The 18,682-nt window shown below is 31.6% G+C and overlaps 2 protein-coding genes across 3 annotated transcripts; both read right to left on the bottom strand.

Annotated features, from left to right (window-relative positions):
• Nucleotides 1–76: 76 nt before the first annotated feature.
• LOC133192847 (uncharacterized) lies at nt 77–1,669 on the bottom strand. Its single transcript, XM_061328852.1, has 2 exons — nt 1,501–1,669; nt 77–438 (listed from the first exon to the last, which is right to left on the bottom strand). The coding sequence occupies exons 1-2, from the start codon at nt 1,577–1,579 to the stop codon at nt 77–79; spliced, it is 441 nt and encodes a 146-aa protein (XP_061184836.1). The 5' UTR covers nt 1,580–1,669.
• Nucleotides 1,670–4,773: 3,104 nt separating this feature from the next.
• On the bottom strand, nt 4,774–18,117 carry LOC133192539 (uncharacterized). Of its 2 annotated transcripts, XM_061328533.1 has the most exons (9): nt 17,985–18,117; nt 12,268–12,439; nt 11,655–11,758; nt 10,718–10,846; nt 9,298–9,486; nt 7,580–7,719; nt 7,330–7,450; nt 6,757–7,110; nt 4,774–5,166 (listed from the first exon to the last, which is right to left on the bottom strand). In XM_061328533.1, the coding sequence occupies exons 1-9, from the start codon at nt 18,043–18,045 to the stop codon at nt 4,811–4,813; spliced, it is 1,626 nt and encodes a 541-aa protein (XP_061184517.1). In that variant the 5' UTR covers nt 18,046–18,117; the 3' UTR covers nt 4,774–4,810. The 2 variants fall into 2 exon arrangements, with proteins under 2 accessions (XP_061184517.1, XP_061184518.1); XM_061328534.1 differs by lacking the exon at nt 10,718–10,846.
• Nucleotides 18,118–18,682: the final 565 nt, after the last annotated feature.

The raw sequence follows: 18,682 nt of genomic DNA on the forward strand, positions 1-18,682 counted from the left end.
CTGAGATAAATTCAAAATCAAAACAATGAATTTATTACACATTTATTTGTCCAGGTAAAAATTTCAACGTAGACTTCTAACGTTTTTGAAAAGCTTTTCTTTTTTTCTTGGTACTTTTTTTCTTTTTTCTTCCAGTCTTAGAATTTTTCTTTTCCTTTGGTTTTTCCTTCACTGTAACAACACCACCAGGATGTAGATGCTGATAACCAGAGACGTGGTTCGAAATTAATGGCAAATGAAAAGTTGTCTGTCGTCCATATCTGAGGGTGCGTTGAGATTGCTTTGTGCTGGCAGTGGATGTACTTGGTGTATTCATGTATGCTTTATAGTCTAGAGGATGGATACCGGGTAAAGGTGGAAGATTTGACAATCGTGTAAAACTGAACCGGAAGGGCAAATCTGTATCACTGTCACTATCTAAAGAAACCGTGTCATAATCTGCAATGGAGTTATGTATCTTGAACGAAATAAACAACGAACAGTTTATCTTTTGTGCGTTTTGGGAACAAGTAGTAAAAAGTTTTTTAAAACACGATTTTGAATGAATCTTTTGTGTGTCTCATATTTAAAAATTTCGCCAATCTTGTTTATATTTATGTTATTTAACAAATTAACAGAAGTGTATCCATTCTTTAGAAGAAAGACAGAACTGACAGATTTTTCACAGAAAGTTCAGTTCTGAATACGTCTTCCGAATATATTGTAAACACAACATGTCATTTTGACAATTATATTGAATTGCAGAGTTAAAAACTACTGTCAATTCAATATTCCGATGTTTCAATTTAATGTCCACTTCCCTGAACAATGTATTGATTTTTCCTTGCATCTTTCAATATCCCGTATACATATTTGTTTTCTACGTGTGACATTAGTGAGAAATATGACCATTTTTTCCCATTGAAAAGTTCACATGCTGTCATACACTTCTTTCAAAACTTTTCAATACTCTGACAAGGTTGAAACAAAACAATCATCAGATATATCAAATGATTACTTTTCCCTTGGCTAGATTAAAAAAAAATGATTTTGATAAAATTTCGCTCTCAATAAGTAAAGTATTTAATTTGAATATAAGAAGTAAAACAACATGCAGTATAACATCAATTAATGTCAATTTTGAAGGCAATGTCCTATGGTACATTGAACAACAGAAATGATATTTTGGTTTACAGAAACACCTTAAACAGGCCATTCTGTGCAGAAAGAACTGGCTCCGAGGCCATAAAACTTAGATGAGCTCATTTTTATCTCAGTCTAGATCTCATACATGTATTTCTTCTGTTAATTCCTTTGGTAAAAGTGAGACTGAGAACAAAAGTGAGGTCGTCTAAGTTTTATGGCCCCGGAGCCTGTTCTCCTGCCTAAAGTTTCAGTAAGTTTTTTTCACAGATAGAAATAGTATTCAGTTATTTTCTTCTTTTTATATAGGTAACAGAAAAAAAGTCATTAAATTTTCAGGTAAATCGATCTTAATTTTTTTTTAACTTTCATCCTTACCTATAGAACTTGAGTATGCTGTTGATCGGGTAGAATGAACGATCCCGGAATTCAGATGTCTCGTTTGTGAGTTACCCATGGTTTCTCTGATTCCAACCTTTCCCGAGCTACATCCAACCACATTTCCCAGTTTAAGAAGGAATACTGATCAGTGCAGTTAATGCACTACAGTAACTTTTGTAATCCCTGGAATTAATTCGAGTACATTAATAGCCATTACATTGCAATACGAAAACGTTAATTTTATGAAATGCGTTGTCAGTCAATCTCAAAAGAATTCGCTCTGAGATCTAAGGAAACTTACCATTATTTTGGCATGCTGAAGGTACAAGAGCGCTTAATTGTTACGTTGTAGGAATTTAATCTTCTATAGGTAAACACAGTCTCTAGCAATCATTGAGCGGATTAAGATAACCAGAATTAAGTAAACTACTTTTTGTATTAAGGCATGTATTGAGTTAATCAAATGCAATTTCAGAATACCAAGAATACTGTTTCTTAAAGATTGAAAAATATATAGTAGATACAGTGCACAATAAAAAGTTTCTTTGTCTGAAACTCATTTAATGGTAATTTCGCCAACGAATATTAATAAACTTTTGAAATATATTGATTCCTCCTTAGATTATAAATTAAAATAAATATCAGAATTAATAGCAATGTTTTTCCATACAAGAGAAATATACCATTTGTGCAGTCTTTAGATTGCCAGTATTATAACATCCTGTGTATTGTACTTGAAATTGTAAACAATTATGAATTGATTGAGAAAGGGAGATTTGGATACGAGTTTTTCCTAATGTTAACATTTAGTCAAACATAGACTCTGTGCATGTAACCAGCTTGTAATATACGTAGAGGGGCAATTTGCTTTTTAAAAAATAGCCTTATTTAGAAAATACTGTTATTCTGTATATCATATTCATTTAAAGATATATTATAGAACTATCTATATTGCAGAACTATCAAATATAGCAAATTCAAAACACAATGACATTGAAATTAAAATTCTTGTCTCTTTCAAATCATCATGTTTTAACTGAGCTAATTAGATTTATTTTATCTATTTGATTTGATTTGATTTCTGCAAAAAATACAGAGTAAATTACAGTGTATGCTTCTCATCTTAATTAAAAATGTGCATTTTTAAATTAATTAATTGTTCTAACATATGAATGTGAACATTCTAACGAGTGCTCTACCTTTGTTTGGTGGATATAGATGTAGAAAACCTTGGATTCTGTTGTCACTGAAGATATCAATATAATTACATTTGTAATGACTACGTGGCTGTTCTGAATTGCTGAGTTGATAAAACAACTCTAATTAACATCTACTAATCTTTTTATTCTACTTAAATTTTGCATTTTTTTCATCCATTCACAAGGCACATATGAAGATACCAATGAAATTGATATCCACGACTTCTGCAATTTCTCTGTAAATATTAAAGTCGTGTCTTATTATTTATGACTAACCTCTGCGTTTGACTTTCATAATGTAGATTACTTTTTTTATATATATTGAGCTTTGTAAGCATTTTTCTGTTATTTATATTTGTAAATTTGAATCAGGTTTCTATAAATACATTTAAACTGAAAATATTTTTTAAAAAATATAATAAGAGCTTTCTATTAAAATGAATATTGATTTTACTCAACCCTTGTAATCATTTTAGAGCAGAATCTTTAACTGCTCCCAAATAATATGATTTTAACAACATTCAATCCAAAGGATACCTATTTAATTTCACTGATATATTTCCTTTAACGTAGGGCATAATATGCATCTTTTTCTAGCAGATTTATTGTTGAAAGAGAAGAAAAGAAGCATTTTCTTTGTACAAATAATTAGATTTACTACATATCTGACACTTTTGCTGTCCAGTTCAATGCTGTACCTTTATAAAGGTGTAAATAAAACAAACAATTGAAGTCACCAACTTTATTATATTGATCCATTTCCTATAAATGTTAAAATAGTTTCATAAAGTTCAACAACATAACAAACAACCAGCTCTATCAACAACCAGAACAAGTCTATCAGAAATTTTAACAAATTCGTAGTGAGAAACATCTTGACAGAGAATAGAAACAACCCATACTTCCATGAATAAGCCGAAAGGTACACGCTCCGATGGAATTCTATCGAAAGTCTCCAAAACCTAAGACACTTTACCTGAAGACGTCTTCCTAATACTTAAAGAACCTAATTTCTTTCCAAATTACCTATAATTTGTACCCCCGACCAGACGAAATTGATAGTTCCCGCCTGTGACAATGTGTCTGAATAAGTCGTTTTAAGCCTTACAAATTTAGACTCTTTCAATCTTCAGGCTTCATGAAGTTCGTCCAAGGCCATTGACTTTGATAATCGTTCATAGCAATAAAACGGAAAAGAAAACCCGTGAGTTGCATAATCTGGAGTATTCCAAAAATTTTTGACAAAAATACTTATATTTAATAATTTCAAATTTTGGCAAAGTGCGAATATGTTATTCTATGAGGGAGATAAATAATGTCAAAGGTAAGCTCGGAAGACAAAGTGAAAGGAAATATTATAGATTCTATGCTAGCTGTCTAGAAAATACCCGCAGATTTCCTTCATACAACTTCCTTTCTTAAAAGGGAATATTTCAAATTCGAAAATTATGCAATACATCTCTTACGTAATTGCAAAGACAAAACCCTTGATATACCTCCTGCAAAGATTGTAAACGAAATCAATACAGTGTGAGCTTTTAAAGCAATGTCCTAGTAACAAATATTTGCCATAAGGTTGTTCATGTCTTTTAATAGCTAACGTTATCAAAATCTTTAAAAGGGAATACGTCGTGATATATTGTATACAAACCTTTACATTGAACACGCCCAAGTTTTTCCCTTGGAATAAGGTATCTATTAATGCAAATTATATTGTAAAACTTTTACTAGTGTAAAATCGTTAATCTGAATGCATACACAATACATGTATATAATACAAACATGAAAAATACAAAAGGAAAAGATGAACACAGTGAATCAGGATTCAAAGTTTTGTACAAATGATTCAAATAGATGATTCCCAAAATGGAAACTGAAGTCAATATCATGCGATATGTCCTTCAGCATAATGAATTTTATATAAACAATTGCACCAAAGTGTCTCCTTGAAGATATGATAAAATAACAACATTCCCAAAAAAAAAATAACAAATAAACCATATGAAATATTTCAAGTAGTCCTCCACTCAAAACCAATTTCAGAAAGTCTTGGATTGCATATTTTGCCATTTATACATCTAATTCATACTGTGCATCGAAACATTTGTTTACTTTTTAGACATTTTACGATTTTTATCCCCAGGTTTGGGCTCTTTTGAACTTTGTTTTTCAAGCTTTGGTTTGCCGGTTGTCTTTTTCTTATCCTTATCCTTTTCTTTGTCTTTTTCATCCCTGCTTTTGTCGTTTTTAGTCTCCTGTTCCTCGGAAGCCTTGCTTTCTCTTTTAAGTTTTGATTTTTTTATCTCTAAGATATCGTGCAATGTGTTTCGTTTTGGATCTGCAAGAGCTCCAACATCAAAGCTTTTCTTGGAGACAATCTTAGGAAGAAGCACGAACTTGGCGATATTGTAGAAATTAAATGGATTATCCTCATCTACGCTGTCCACAGAGATTGTATCATCATCTGCAAATGAAAAAAAAGTAAACGACTTCATTGCGTCTGCGCGAATTTTTGCCGATTATTGAGATTAGTTATAAGAAGATATGATTTTTAACTCACCGTGCAGAGTCGTGCTCCAGTTACTAAGTGCTGTGAACTATTGCTATGACAGCGTGGTCAAAAGATACTGACTTCTACATTTCTAGTCAAGTGATGTGAAACTAAATAAGCTATATAAGCATGTGGTGTTAATCATCGACGCAAAAATGTGTTAGTTTTGTGATCAAACTTTATTGCATTAATCACAATATAATTTAAAATATATATATCACAATTTTTTTTATCACAATCTATAGATATCACAGTTATTTAACTTATTAGATGATTCAGCCTCTCTTTTGATCAAAGCATAAAACCAACTCCTCCAACACATGTCACAAATCTACGTAAGCTAAAATGTCAAAACAAACACACTCAATCCTAGGAAAACATATTTTAAGACAGTAGTTGCTACTAAGAAAATGAATAAAACATACTTAAATAAACAAACAAAACCAAAACGCATTTTATATATATATATATACAAACTGACTGTGACAAATAAAGTTTCAATTATAGTCAATTTCAGCTTGGATCTGTAATAGTTCATTTATTTTGAGTCCTCATTTATGGGACTCTCTCTTATCGCGGAAGTGCAGTTCGCGTAATCAGGACTTTCACAAATGACTCCGGAGTGATAGACGGACTCTGCTGAGCTGTATAGTTTCTCAAATGAACGATATAACTGATCATATGAATGGTAAAGAAAGCGGTCCTCTGAACGATAAATTTCCCTCAGTCCTACAATACGAAAGTTGGAGACGTATTTAAATTGTATGTATTACATTAGATAGGAATGGATCATTTGAGCTAGTGTGGCATATATGAATCGGAAAAGGTACAATGGCTTGGAAGGGATCGGTTTGACTTTCCTCGTGGAAAGTGAATGGAATATATTAGGACAATGTATAAAAAAGATTACGCCGATTAATTATCCAAATCTAGTAAATATTCTCTCGGAGAAATAAAAAGGAGTGTAACTCAACAATAATACACAAAAAGAAAATATTAGTATCTCTTTCTTCCTCTCTCTTTCTCTCCCCAAGAAATCCTCACTATTGCATATTTAACTTACACTGAATCAGCTATTTAAATAATTAAATATTTTATAAAAATACATGTAGTTATTGCAGTGTTAAGTACTGTGAATGAGAAGATTACAATAATGGAATACATATATGTAGGCATACAGTTGATGTCTGGTATTGTATATTATACATAGAATGACAGTTGATGATTGTTCCTTTATAACACCACACACACACACATGTTAGAAAAAGTTAATACAGTGAAAGGCATGGCACAGTAAGAACACAATATCCACAAAATTAGTATCAAATTAATGTTATAAATTTCAAATATGGTTAATATTTAACAATATGAAAATATTCAATAGAAGTAAAGTATATAAAAGATAACGAGTTTATGTTTTACGTTCAACAGTTTCAGTTGGAGGAATATGTCGATCAATTAAAAATGCAGAAATATCGCAAGTGAAAATACTGCCAAGCGAACCTCGTTTTGCCGGTTTACTGGTGTCCTTCTTGTCTGACAGAGCATACAATGGCTCCACTTTTGGAAGGATATCTAGATTAGGCTCCACTATTGGCCCAATTCGAAGTGGTCTCTTTGCCCGGAAACCTGGGATTGGATCCAATTTGTTCATTTTGAATACAGTATTAGTCACGTGCTCTCCCTGCTCCACACTGCTTTCTGGTGAACTGGGTCGCTGCTTTTTGCATTTTTGTAGAGAACAATAGCCTTTCTTCTTCAGAATAATGATTAAGATAATCAAGGCTATGATAAATAAGGCACCCAATACTATTGTGATGTAGTATACAGCACTTGATCCACCTTCTACTTCGTCATCTGAAAGTGAAATTCTCAAAATTTACAGACATTCTTCTATATATCATAAAAAGGAGAGTTACCTATCCACTTTTCCGATGACAGTTACATGTACTAAATAAATATGTTACATTGTTAAGGTATAACATTTAAAATCCTTTAACTTAAAAAAAAATACACTGAACATTAATGCATAGACAGTGAAAGTGACGTCATTCTAATTGTACTGAAATAACTTACAGCAAGTCTGTGTAGCTCCTGTAAATGCCATTGTGAGGCCTGGAGATGCAACTGTTGATGCTGTTTGTGTACTGTCTGAGCAGTAGTTTGGAAACATAGTTGCTGACGACCCACTGATCACCTGCAAAAGAGTATAATTACGAAAAATTCAGGGACAAGAACATGAAGAAGGATTCAAATGCTTACTTTAAATGAGTCAATCACATACGATTTTCTGATGAGTGTATTTCGCAAGACTTGTATTACTCACTAAACAGGCAAACTGGTAGTTTACTCCAGAAGCGTATGTGTAGGACGTGGTCCCAACAACTGAACTGTCATTGTTCCAGACCGAGAGATAAGTGTTCCCTCCACTACTCATACTATGCATGCAGGTCCAAAACCCACCAGCTACAACAAAATAATATTTTAACTGTCTTCAGAAAATATTGAACTTGTATTGGTGAATATTGGCACGAGTTGGCTGTACAAATGCACGAGCTTGCGAGTGCCAATATTCACCAATAGAAGTTCAATAAATCCTTTATTATATAGCTAAAACATTCTCCTATTGATTTATATTAATTATTTATTATATTAAATAACTCAAAATCAACGAGAATTTTTCAGTATCGGTATTTAAATTAAAACTGTGTAATATCAGCGTCTGTCCTGAAAGTGTTCAATATCACACCTTACCAACTATTATGATTTGCTTACTGAGGTTTTTATTGAGGCTTATAGGTACTGAATTATTAATTAATAATTTCAATTTTGTGTGAAAATAGGCACATCTTACTTAGCTGACTCTACCCATCAAAGATATTGCCGTTGAGCGGTTGGCCAGACAATTTTTGTTTACAACGGAGCGTTCGATATTGAACGTTAGCACTCGGAATGTTTTAGATAATACTCGTATACTAGGGATGTCAACGAAAATTCGATTATTCGAATATTCATTCGATGAGTTGATATTCGAATAAGAATTTACGATTCGAATATTCGGTTTTTTCCCAGATTTCACACAAAAAAAATGATTCCTATGATTAATTTCGAGGACAACAAAATGAAATTATTCTTTGTCAGTCTAAAAATGTGAAGAGTTTACTTGACAAAATAAATGCGTTGATTATTGAATTACTTGTTTTATAGATGATCATCTCGGGTTATACATGTACATATTCCAAATTTTAAAAATCATTTTCGGAAATAGTTAATTACCTACGAAAATTGACCTTGTAAGTGTTTGTTTATGTTTTGAAAATATTGAATCAAGGAATATAATTATAATTCTTATTTGGTAGATGATTGTAATTAATTACACGCATTTAAATTTGAACAGTATATGACAATCTTGACCTTGGTAAGACGATCGGCTCATCGTTTAGAGCTTCAAGATATAGTTTTTTAGAATAATATTTCGAATGTTTACATGTGCACTCAAATCAATATATTTATTTCAAACATCGACAAATAGCAAATGTAAAATTCCTTACTGAACCTCTACAAAATTCTACACCCAATTTTTCTTCCAAACCTTTCATGAGGGTAAGATGATGCATATATAAAATTAACTAAATCTTATCGGATATTCGAATATATTTGAATACTTTCATTGAATATTCGAATATGAATTATTGACAAAATTGACATTCCTATCGTATACATATTACAAACACAACGTTAAATAAAACGCCTAAATATTGAACGCTAAAATTCTCTAGAGCTTTAGTAGTCTATTCATTAGATATATAATAAAAATATATATTGAATATGCACACATTTGATTGCAATTATGGTTTTAGGTCTAGTTCACTTACATGTACTCGATCTCAAATACGGATCGTAGAACGCAAAAGAGGTTGTATAGAGATGAAACTGTTCATATGTTTTGCTTGGTATCTGTATATGTATGAAGTCTAAACAAAAACTATTGTTTCTGGAAAGATTCCACATAAACATGGAATGAAATGAAAACAATGATCTTACTTGAAAATTTTTGTGTGTTTCCACATCCAGAAGCGTACGTGAACCTCATCTCTGTTCTGTCGGTGCAACCATCCATAACATTAGGGGAACATGACGTACTTCCGGTAGAGTCGGTTATTGATACAGAGCTATATGATGCCAATAGATCAGTCGCACATGTAGCTTCTGATGCCCCCGTCGTAATTGTACCTAACATATTAAATAAGGAATTCATTTTTATACATTTAAGTTTGTGTGTGTGTGCGTTTCTGTCACTTCAAAAACTATCACTAGTCAGTTCCATTCATGCTAATTGTTTTCAATTTTTGTGTGTATGATCCTTTAAAAGGGTATTGACTGTCCATCAAATGACTTAAACAACAAAAATTTTGTTCAAAGTTTAAAATGCTTGAATAAATTAACAAAATCAATATAAGGTAAACCTGTGTCTGCCACCCAGATATCAATATATATGGCAAAATGTCGGTCATCACCCAACAAGTGTTCTTTTTTCAAATCTGTTTTAAGTGAATCTTTTTACTCAGTTACATCCTAATTCGATGAGAAATTGCTTATGAAAACCACTCGACAGAATTTATATTTTTGAAAACTTCGATTCAATACATACGTAAAACAAATTCTCCAAAAATCTCATTTTAAGTACATGTAGGTTTTGTGTTCACAACTGATTGCTAGTAATGTTGATTTTTTTTTCTCTCAGTTTTATATTTCAAATAACTCTGACTGATTAGTGATATTTTCTAATCAAAAATAGCTTTAAGGTTTGATCATAACCACCAGAATTATAATTAATTATTCAACAAATTACATGTCTTAACTTGATTATAATTGTGGCAGACGCAGATTTACTCTTTCTAATTTTTCAATTTACCATAGCATGACTATTTTCTAATAATTATTGTACAGCATCTTTTATATATTTAGTTCACTTTTGAAGAGTAAATTGATAATATTTTTTCTAACATAAAATGGAATGTACAAATAATATGACCTCACCTTTAAATCTGTATTTGATTAATTGTGCATGTGCGTTTCGCTCAAAGTGAATGCTGACAAATATCTAGCACATAAAAACAAAATCAAGAGCAGTGAACAAAACAAAAGAAAAACGATGCAAAAATCCACAATGTGCAGGCTTAACCATAAAAGTATTCAATTATCATACATGAAAATGATATGATAAACGCAGTGAATGAAGTGCACAAATGCCCACGTGCGAGGCAACATTTCAACTATACCAAAAAAGTGCTTGGAGATTCAAAAAGGTCAAATTGAGCTAAAGGCAGGAAAAAAGAGACTAAAATTGCCAGATACGAGCAGAATACAACTGCACAACAATAGATATTTTATAAATAGAAACATTTTTTCACAACACAAAATGATACGCAAAAGGAAAACTATGTATAGTTGCCGATTTTACCATCTTTGACTAGCATTACAAAAGACGACGTGTTGTAGGGTTCTGCTATATCACAAGTCTCCTCTAACGTCCCATTTTTAAGAATATCAATTACTCCTTTAATGTGGTCTTTGTTGGTAGGAGATATCGCTAAAGGATAATAAAAAGCGTTAGACCTATCAAAAAGTGTTTTGATGCCTGAAAATAATCTATCAGTACTTTTCGATCTGAAGTTCTGGAAAATCAAGTCTTGAGATGCCAAAGAAGCTTGAGTTCAAAAACTCCAAATTTTCTTGTACAACATAGCATTACTCGGTGTTTTTTTTTTTTTTTTTTTTTTTTTTGGATCAATTAATGTATGTATGAGTGAAATTGAAATCACTGGTGCAAACCTCATTTGGCACATACAAGATCATACTAAGTGTATTAACATTAGTAAAAAAACATTTCAATATCCTTTTTAATCCGTGATAATTATTTTACAGTGTCATAAACAAATCTGCAGTTAAGAAACGGTACTTTTTTAATCAGACGGTGTAATTGTGAGATAACGTTAGTTTCGGGTGTAAGGCAGGGAGTTCCATACCGTCCTTGACTAATGTAATAAATTTTCCAGTACTGTAGGGCTCAACTTCATTACAAGCGCTTGTAAGGTCTACCGTCACGGCATCGACACGGCCAAATATATTGTCATTATTGGTCAAACTGATGGCTTTTGAAAATATGGAAGTGTTTAATTTTTATTACAATGATGAAAGGAAAAAAGGGTTTTTCTGGTCTTACGTGGATCAAAGCTATATTTCAAAATTCATAATCATAATAAAAAATCAAGTTCTAGGAGTTAATATCCCGATTATCTGATACCAATGTATTTAATTTATTTTACAAGTTTTCACTACTGTCAATATAATCATGCATTCTCATTTTCTGTATTTGATTTTGAAGTTGATTTACTTACTTGTTCCATGGTAATAGTAATACTTCGTACTGGAGACTCTCCATAGCTGTATACATAAATAACCACGAATGTATTGACCAAACACAAGGGCTGTTTCAGTTGCTCTGAAATTAAGATTTTTAAAATTAAATTGAAGATTTTTATCTGCAGTTATTCATATTTATTTGCAAACGAAAAAAAGTGCTGATTTTTAAAAAAAATCTTTTCAAGCAAATCAATCAGAATAAATTATAGTCGAGCACATAAATGAAAGATATTTTATATTATTAATCATGGATTTTGTTGAAATGATGGGGAAGGATATGCATCATTTCATGGTCGTTATTTGGCTGTAGGATTAAAAAACATAATTTTTGCCTTCCCCACAAAATTTCACAAAATGATTATTATGTACTAATCAAAACCAAGGCACTCTGCAAACCTTATCATACAATAAAATTATTAGCTCGCTGAAACATTATGTAATCATGGTGCACTTGACATTGAGGAATTTCACCACCGTCAGAGCCATTGAATTTGTTTCTTTTATCAATCTTTCATTTTCAAATGCATAGCAAAAACATGTTTTAAAGGTCTTTCTCGAATGAAAAAGGGAACTTCACATCCAAAATACCTTAAAAGATATGTTCTGTCACTGTTTATGTAACACTCAAAATCTAATGACTGCACGGAGGCTGACATATAAATGGGATATCCTGATAAATGAGTAGAGTTGAAAGACAGTTTGCCCTTATAAGCGCTGTACCAGTCGCCCGTAATCTCTGAAGGAAAGGTGCAGGCGCTTTCTGAAAAACAGAAAAAAAAATCAAATGCTATAAACACGCTTAAATAATCTAAAGAGAGATTTTTCTATAAAAAAAATCTCTTTTGTCTTGTATCTATTATTTATATTTCATCAGTGGCAGAGAGGCATCATGATTTTAATTTTGCTTGATATATGATGCATGCTGCATTTACAGAGCTAAAGTACTTGCCACAATTTTTTTTTCAAATTTGAACAGCGGGATATTTACTTTTCATAGGATTTTTTTTCATGAAAAAAATAATGTGAAAACATTTTACTGAATTTTGCATTTTAAATTGAGATAATCCACTGGAATATTTTGCTAAGAATACATGTACTAAAGGGAAGAAACACTGTTTATTTCAGCAAATGTTAAAATTGATCAAAGTGCAAAGACCTTAATTTACCAGTACATCTTTTCTGTGATCATAAACATATAAAAGAAAAAATGAATAACAGGCCCGTAGGAAGCGATTTCAGTTGGGGGAGGGGGGGGGGCAAATATTTTCAGTTTAGAGGGCACTATCAAGCAAAATTCCTTACAAGAAAAACTAAAAAAAAAAAAAGAGCATCATACGTTATTATTGAGGGGCACGAGCATAAATTAGCTAAATTTTCTATAGTATATTACATATCGGCAAAATTATTTTGGGAGGGGGCACAGCCCCTCATGCCCCCTCCCTCGGTTCCTATATCCTTTAATTAATTAATATATCACTAGAACCGCGACTTCCAAACTAACTTTGAAATTTGACACTCAACAACAACACATAACTTATGTAAAAGCTCTTAACACACATTTCTATTGCAATTTGAAATTCAATCAGATCAGGTACACGATGTACCCAAAATGTCAATTGTTCTACTTTTAGAATAAAGCTATTTCAATTTACATTGTTCAGTAAAAAATGCAGAAGTGTCACATTATTTTCTTTTAAATTTGATGTGAAACTTTAAAATCGCCGGGGTCGTACCATTTAAACTTTATTGCATATTATATAGCGTAATTAAATCCTTTCACCTGACCACCTTCAAAGTTTAATGGGTCAATTTAAGTGAACTACATCTGAGAGCTAGTTATGGTATTTTTAGAGAAACATTATGTATATTGCATGCACAATCATGAAATCTATGGTCACAATAGCAATAATAGTCTTTCTTTTATTTTATTTTCTTTAACAAATTCGTTCATTTTCACCTAAAAAAAATTAACGTTGTGGTGGCAAATTCAATTTAAAATTTACTAGATGAAATCCCGCGCAAGCGCGGGGAATGAATTTACACCACTACCGACAGAAAATATATTGTAGTTTCTACTGACAGCCTACGGGCTTATAGAAGGAATACTTTGTTCAAAATCTCACAGGAATTAAATGTACGCCTCCACCCCCACCCCACCCCCTTTTTGTAAAGTCTTGAAAAATAACAATATCATTTAATTGACATTTATTGTGAAACCTGTTGTACAATGTTATGGATATTGTACTTCAGATGCTCTTATTTCATTTCCGCCAAGGATAAAAGGAGTGAATATGCACATTTTACTGATAAATTGATTTTTTTTCGGGGGGGGGGGGTGTTCATAGGTACTTGGGTCTTGGTTTATAAATATGTATGTACCTTATTGATATGTAAAAAATGTACTTTACCTTTTTTACATATCAATAAGGTACCCGGTACATACATATTTATATACCAAGACCCAAGTACCTGTGTAAAAATTAGCTGTTTAACGCCCTATGAATAGGCCGAGTATTTGATACAAAAGACTGCATTCAGAAAAAAAAAACTGAAATGTATTGATTAAAGCACAAAATTTTACAGCTTTAATTATATTTGAACAATACCTTATTCATTAATTTTCTCTTTTCATGTAAGCAAGTTTATTACGAAGTACAAATTGTACTTCGGGTTCGTTGCCACGATGCTCTCAGTAAGGAAAATACAAATTTTACCGATAAATTTACAAATTTTACCGATAAATTTATTAGAAAAACCTACTACATATATGTAATAATCTTTCGATATATAAATATATTCACAACTTATAGTGTTATCAATGATTTACCATTACTTCAATGACCATTCACACAAAAGCTTTTTTTTATGTTCATGCAGCTACATGTACATGTACAATCGCTTCGTTTTTCTTTTTAACATCGGGCTCGATGCTATATGATGTTCTAGAAGCTTCCGTCAATATTAAGATTGGCGAATGACGAAAATAATTTGCACATTTCCCTTTTTAATCGGTTATCACAACTTATTTCTTTTATATCATTTAAATCAAGTTTTGATTGAATAATAAAGTGATGACGTTTTATGAAATAAATAAACGATTGCTTGTTGTCAGTTTCATTAAAATCTGCCAGTAACTTAGATCCGCCAACCGGAAACGCCACCGTACTCACGTTTTTGCTATTTCATGGCTGTTTATAGAAAATAAAAATAGACTTTTTATTTAATGTGCGACACTTACTATGCGAGTGAAATCTAAATATAGTTTACGGACATCATCTTGTATATAGTGTATTGTTAGAGGAGTAAGTAAGAACTCTGGTGCATCCGTTTCGGAGTTTATTTGCAAAATTTATTAATTTATAAGTATAGATGTGACTAGATGTACAGTGAAACTCGGTTATTATGAACTCGGATATCAATATATCTCGGTTATAGAGAAGAATTTGAACTCTCTTGGATAAATCTCTCATAAATCTTTGTTAAAAATGGTTTTAGAATAAAAGGAAATTCTGATTATAACGAAAATCACTGACCTTATCAAACAGTATAACCACGTATGACAAATACTATTCAAAATGTTCATATGCTCAAAAATAAATTACTACATTCTTTACCAAGCCATTCACGCAATATAAAGAGTAGAATGCATGATGTCCTTGCTTTTGAAATTTGAATATGCATACATGTATAATAACATACTAGTATTTGCTATACAGAAAATGGCCACTTTTGACAAAAGTATTTTGGTCATTAAACTCAGAGGTCCAATAGGCATGACAATGACAATAGTTTATTCTCCTAAACTGTAACAACAGTGTTGAGAGGATATTATAAACATAAAATATTTACATGCTATTGGGTAGATCAAGAGTTCTTCAAAAATAAACAACTCTGGCATCAGAGTCAGTGATTTTTAACACTCTATGATGACTTTCTTCTGATGGACAACATTTTTTTGCAGAACATGCGTAAAATAATCATATAGGTAACATTAACTAATGAACATATCAAATATCATATAAACTTCAAAGAATCTTAGTTAAACGAAATCAGAAACCATGCAATCTTAAAATCAGCTTCAAGCTGCAAAATGCAAGATGAGGTTAGTCTTTAAACATATTGATTCAAATTTTCTTCTTTTTTGAAAGAAATTTATTTTACCGCTAATGCACCAAGAATCAAGATGTAACCACAGTAGAACAGGTGTAAATTTCATTTTATTATTATTTCTTAATTTCATAACAATGGCGGCTTCGTATCGGATTTTATCTTTTATATCGTATATGAGCCGTGTGTGTTTGTGTTTGCCTTGCCCATTTAATCACATTGTTTAATAAAAGTCTGCTTTCAAAATCCAGTGTAAGGTGCATTATGATTATAGAATGACAAATGGATTTAGAAATTGCACAATGTAAGGCTTTAATAGATTGCAGGCTTCTTAAATATGCAAGCCCGGAGTTCTTTGTCAACTTTGTTAAGTATGAATACACCCAAATGAAAAGAGAAATGTGCAATTTATATATTTTACGACGCATCAATTGTGTTTGAATCAAACATAAGCATAAAAAGTATCAAGTTTCAACAGAATGAGTTTGAGAAGCTTTTGAGAGTTTGCCTGAATTGCACATAAATAATGTCACGTCTAATCTCTTATACTTCTCGAAGACACGAGCTTGTTAATAAAAATTTATAGCAACAGCGCATCTTAAAATCAGTAAAAACAAGCTTAAGCATACTGAATATTTACAAACTCGTATTTATTACTCAAATGTATTAAATTTTTAGTAGACATTGTCAGTATACCAGTTTCTTAGTAAATATCTTAACTTCAGCATAACCCTCAATGCGCAGACGCGCCTTAAAACAGAGCACATTCGCGTCTTGTCAATCTATAATGAAGCGTGTCTCTTCCAATTGAAAAATCAAGAGAAATTTTCAATAAAAGATAACGCTGAGAGAAAAATCAATTTACGCTTTTTTTTTTTTGTACAGGTTGGAATTAAATATCCAAGGTACCATGGGCTGATCGTTTTTATATTTGCTGCTAATAGGATGTAGATTTTCTATAGTTGCTTGAAAACACGAGAATTTCATCAATGTTAAGTTAGCTCTTTACAAATTGAACAATCGCTATTTTGTCAGTTTGGTTCATTATGTTTGTTCATTAAAATTGAATCAATGATTAAATAAACTTGTGCATTACTCAGATTGACTTTGAGTGGACGGAGATCAGAATGATATTGTTTTTATTCTCAATCGGTATCCTAAATCGATTTCTGCTTTTAGTTTAAAATTCCAAGACCCGTGTCATCTTTTTGCCTTGGTATTCCATTAGAGATTATTAATTTATAGTTTGATCCTTGCAAGAAGGGGAATAAAGTTTAGGTCTAGATCTACAGTATAGATTAATAATTCTGCTGGACTTTGGGGTCTGTCATTAAATAAAAATACATAAAAGGCACAATACAAAAAATAATCGTTTTCTCCTACTCCATATTTCATGCGACGAAAACGATCATGGATTTTCTTTTGTCGTTCGTCTTTTTTTTTCCGCTCACATAACTAGTGACAATTTGGCTTTCATTTAATTGATTTACACTGGTATATTTAAATAAAATAATAGGCCCTTCGACAATACTTTTCATGCCATGTCATTTCGCTCTTGTCTTTTCATGTTTTTCATATCGGACTTTTTTTCCAACCACAAGTTTTCGTATTTAAAAAGGAAAGTAATGGTGAATAGAAGATTTTGTGAAAAAGAATTAATCATTGTTCGCTTAAGCCCTGTTATAATATTAGGTTATATAGTATTCAAACTTTTTGTTATTCATGTTGTTTTGTGAAGAACATATAATTCATATTTGTTTAGATTAAAGATTAATAGTGATCTCAAAGATTAAGATCACTACACACGTAAACAGTGTTAAGATTTTATTTTAAGAAATTTAGATATATGTGTCTCATGAGAGAGAGAGAGAGAGAGAGAGAAAGAGAGAATACTTATATTATTTAAAAAACTGCGTTTCTTATACTTTTTGTATGATCTTTTTACATATTTTTTTCTTGGTGTTTTGTAATTCCAAATGCTTGTGTATAAATGTTCCCAGTCCTCACTGCGCTACACATACATGTATACTGAATGTTTCTTTACATGCTGATTCATCACTGAGTTCATGCATAAAAGATATATCAGGAAAAAAGGATTATGGGCCTCTTTTCTGGCATTTAATGTATGTTTGGATAAAGCATCACATAAGGTCGATGAAAATTGTATTTTTTTTTTATTATTGAACTGTTGAACGTACCTGATAATGTTATGAAGACGAGAACAATTGAAAGAGATGTCCAAGAAAAACTTGATATCATTTTCTTCTTTCACCTCCGAACAGCTTCTTATTTACAAATCCACAAATAAAAGGAACGAAAGTAACGAAAAATCACGAACTTAAATAAAAATAAATTATGAAGAACTACTCCTTTGCACTTTTTAATGAGTCAAGCCATTTTTTGAACTTCTGTTTAATGTTTTTCACCACATTAATTAGATGACATCTATATAAAGTTTTTTTTCTTAATTCCATAAACAGCTAAAGACGGCTTACGCATCTAAATCCATGCGAACATTGAAACAAATATGTCCGTATATGTCACAACGTGTATTGATCTATAATCTGCTAATATTAATGCACATATATAAAATATATTAACCTGGGTGAAACTAACAATGAGTTAATCTTAGGATAAAGCCAGCCTTCGGACTTCTTTCAGGCGACGGGTTTAAATCATGTATCGATTTAAAAAACTGCATTATTATTAATTTTCCAATTCCAAGCACTCACGTTGTTGCCTGCCTCCGCCGTAGATACGAACTAGGTGTTGGAGAGTTTAAATCCCTTAAAATCGCTTGACAATCATATTTCTCCGATTACCTCATTGTTTGTAAATGGAGATAGCTCCTAATGGCGATCTAGTAAAAATAACGTTCTCCTTGGAAATGAATGAT

This window comes from Saccostrea echinata, unplaced genomic scaffold, assembly GCF_033153115.1.
Source record: "Saccostrea echinata isolate AGI-Se365-2 ecotype Australia unplaced genomic scaffold, CSIRO_AGI_Sech_v1 ptg000025l, whole genome shotgun sequence".
Taxonomy (NCBI): domain Eukaryota; kingdom Metazoa; phylum Mollusca; class Bivalvia; order Ostreida; family Ostreidae; genus Saccostrea; species Saccostrea echinata.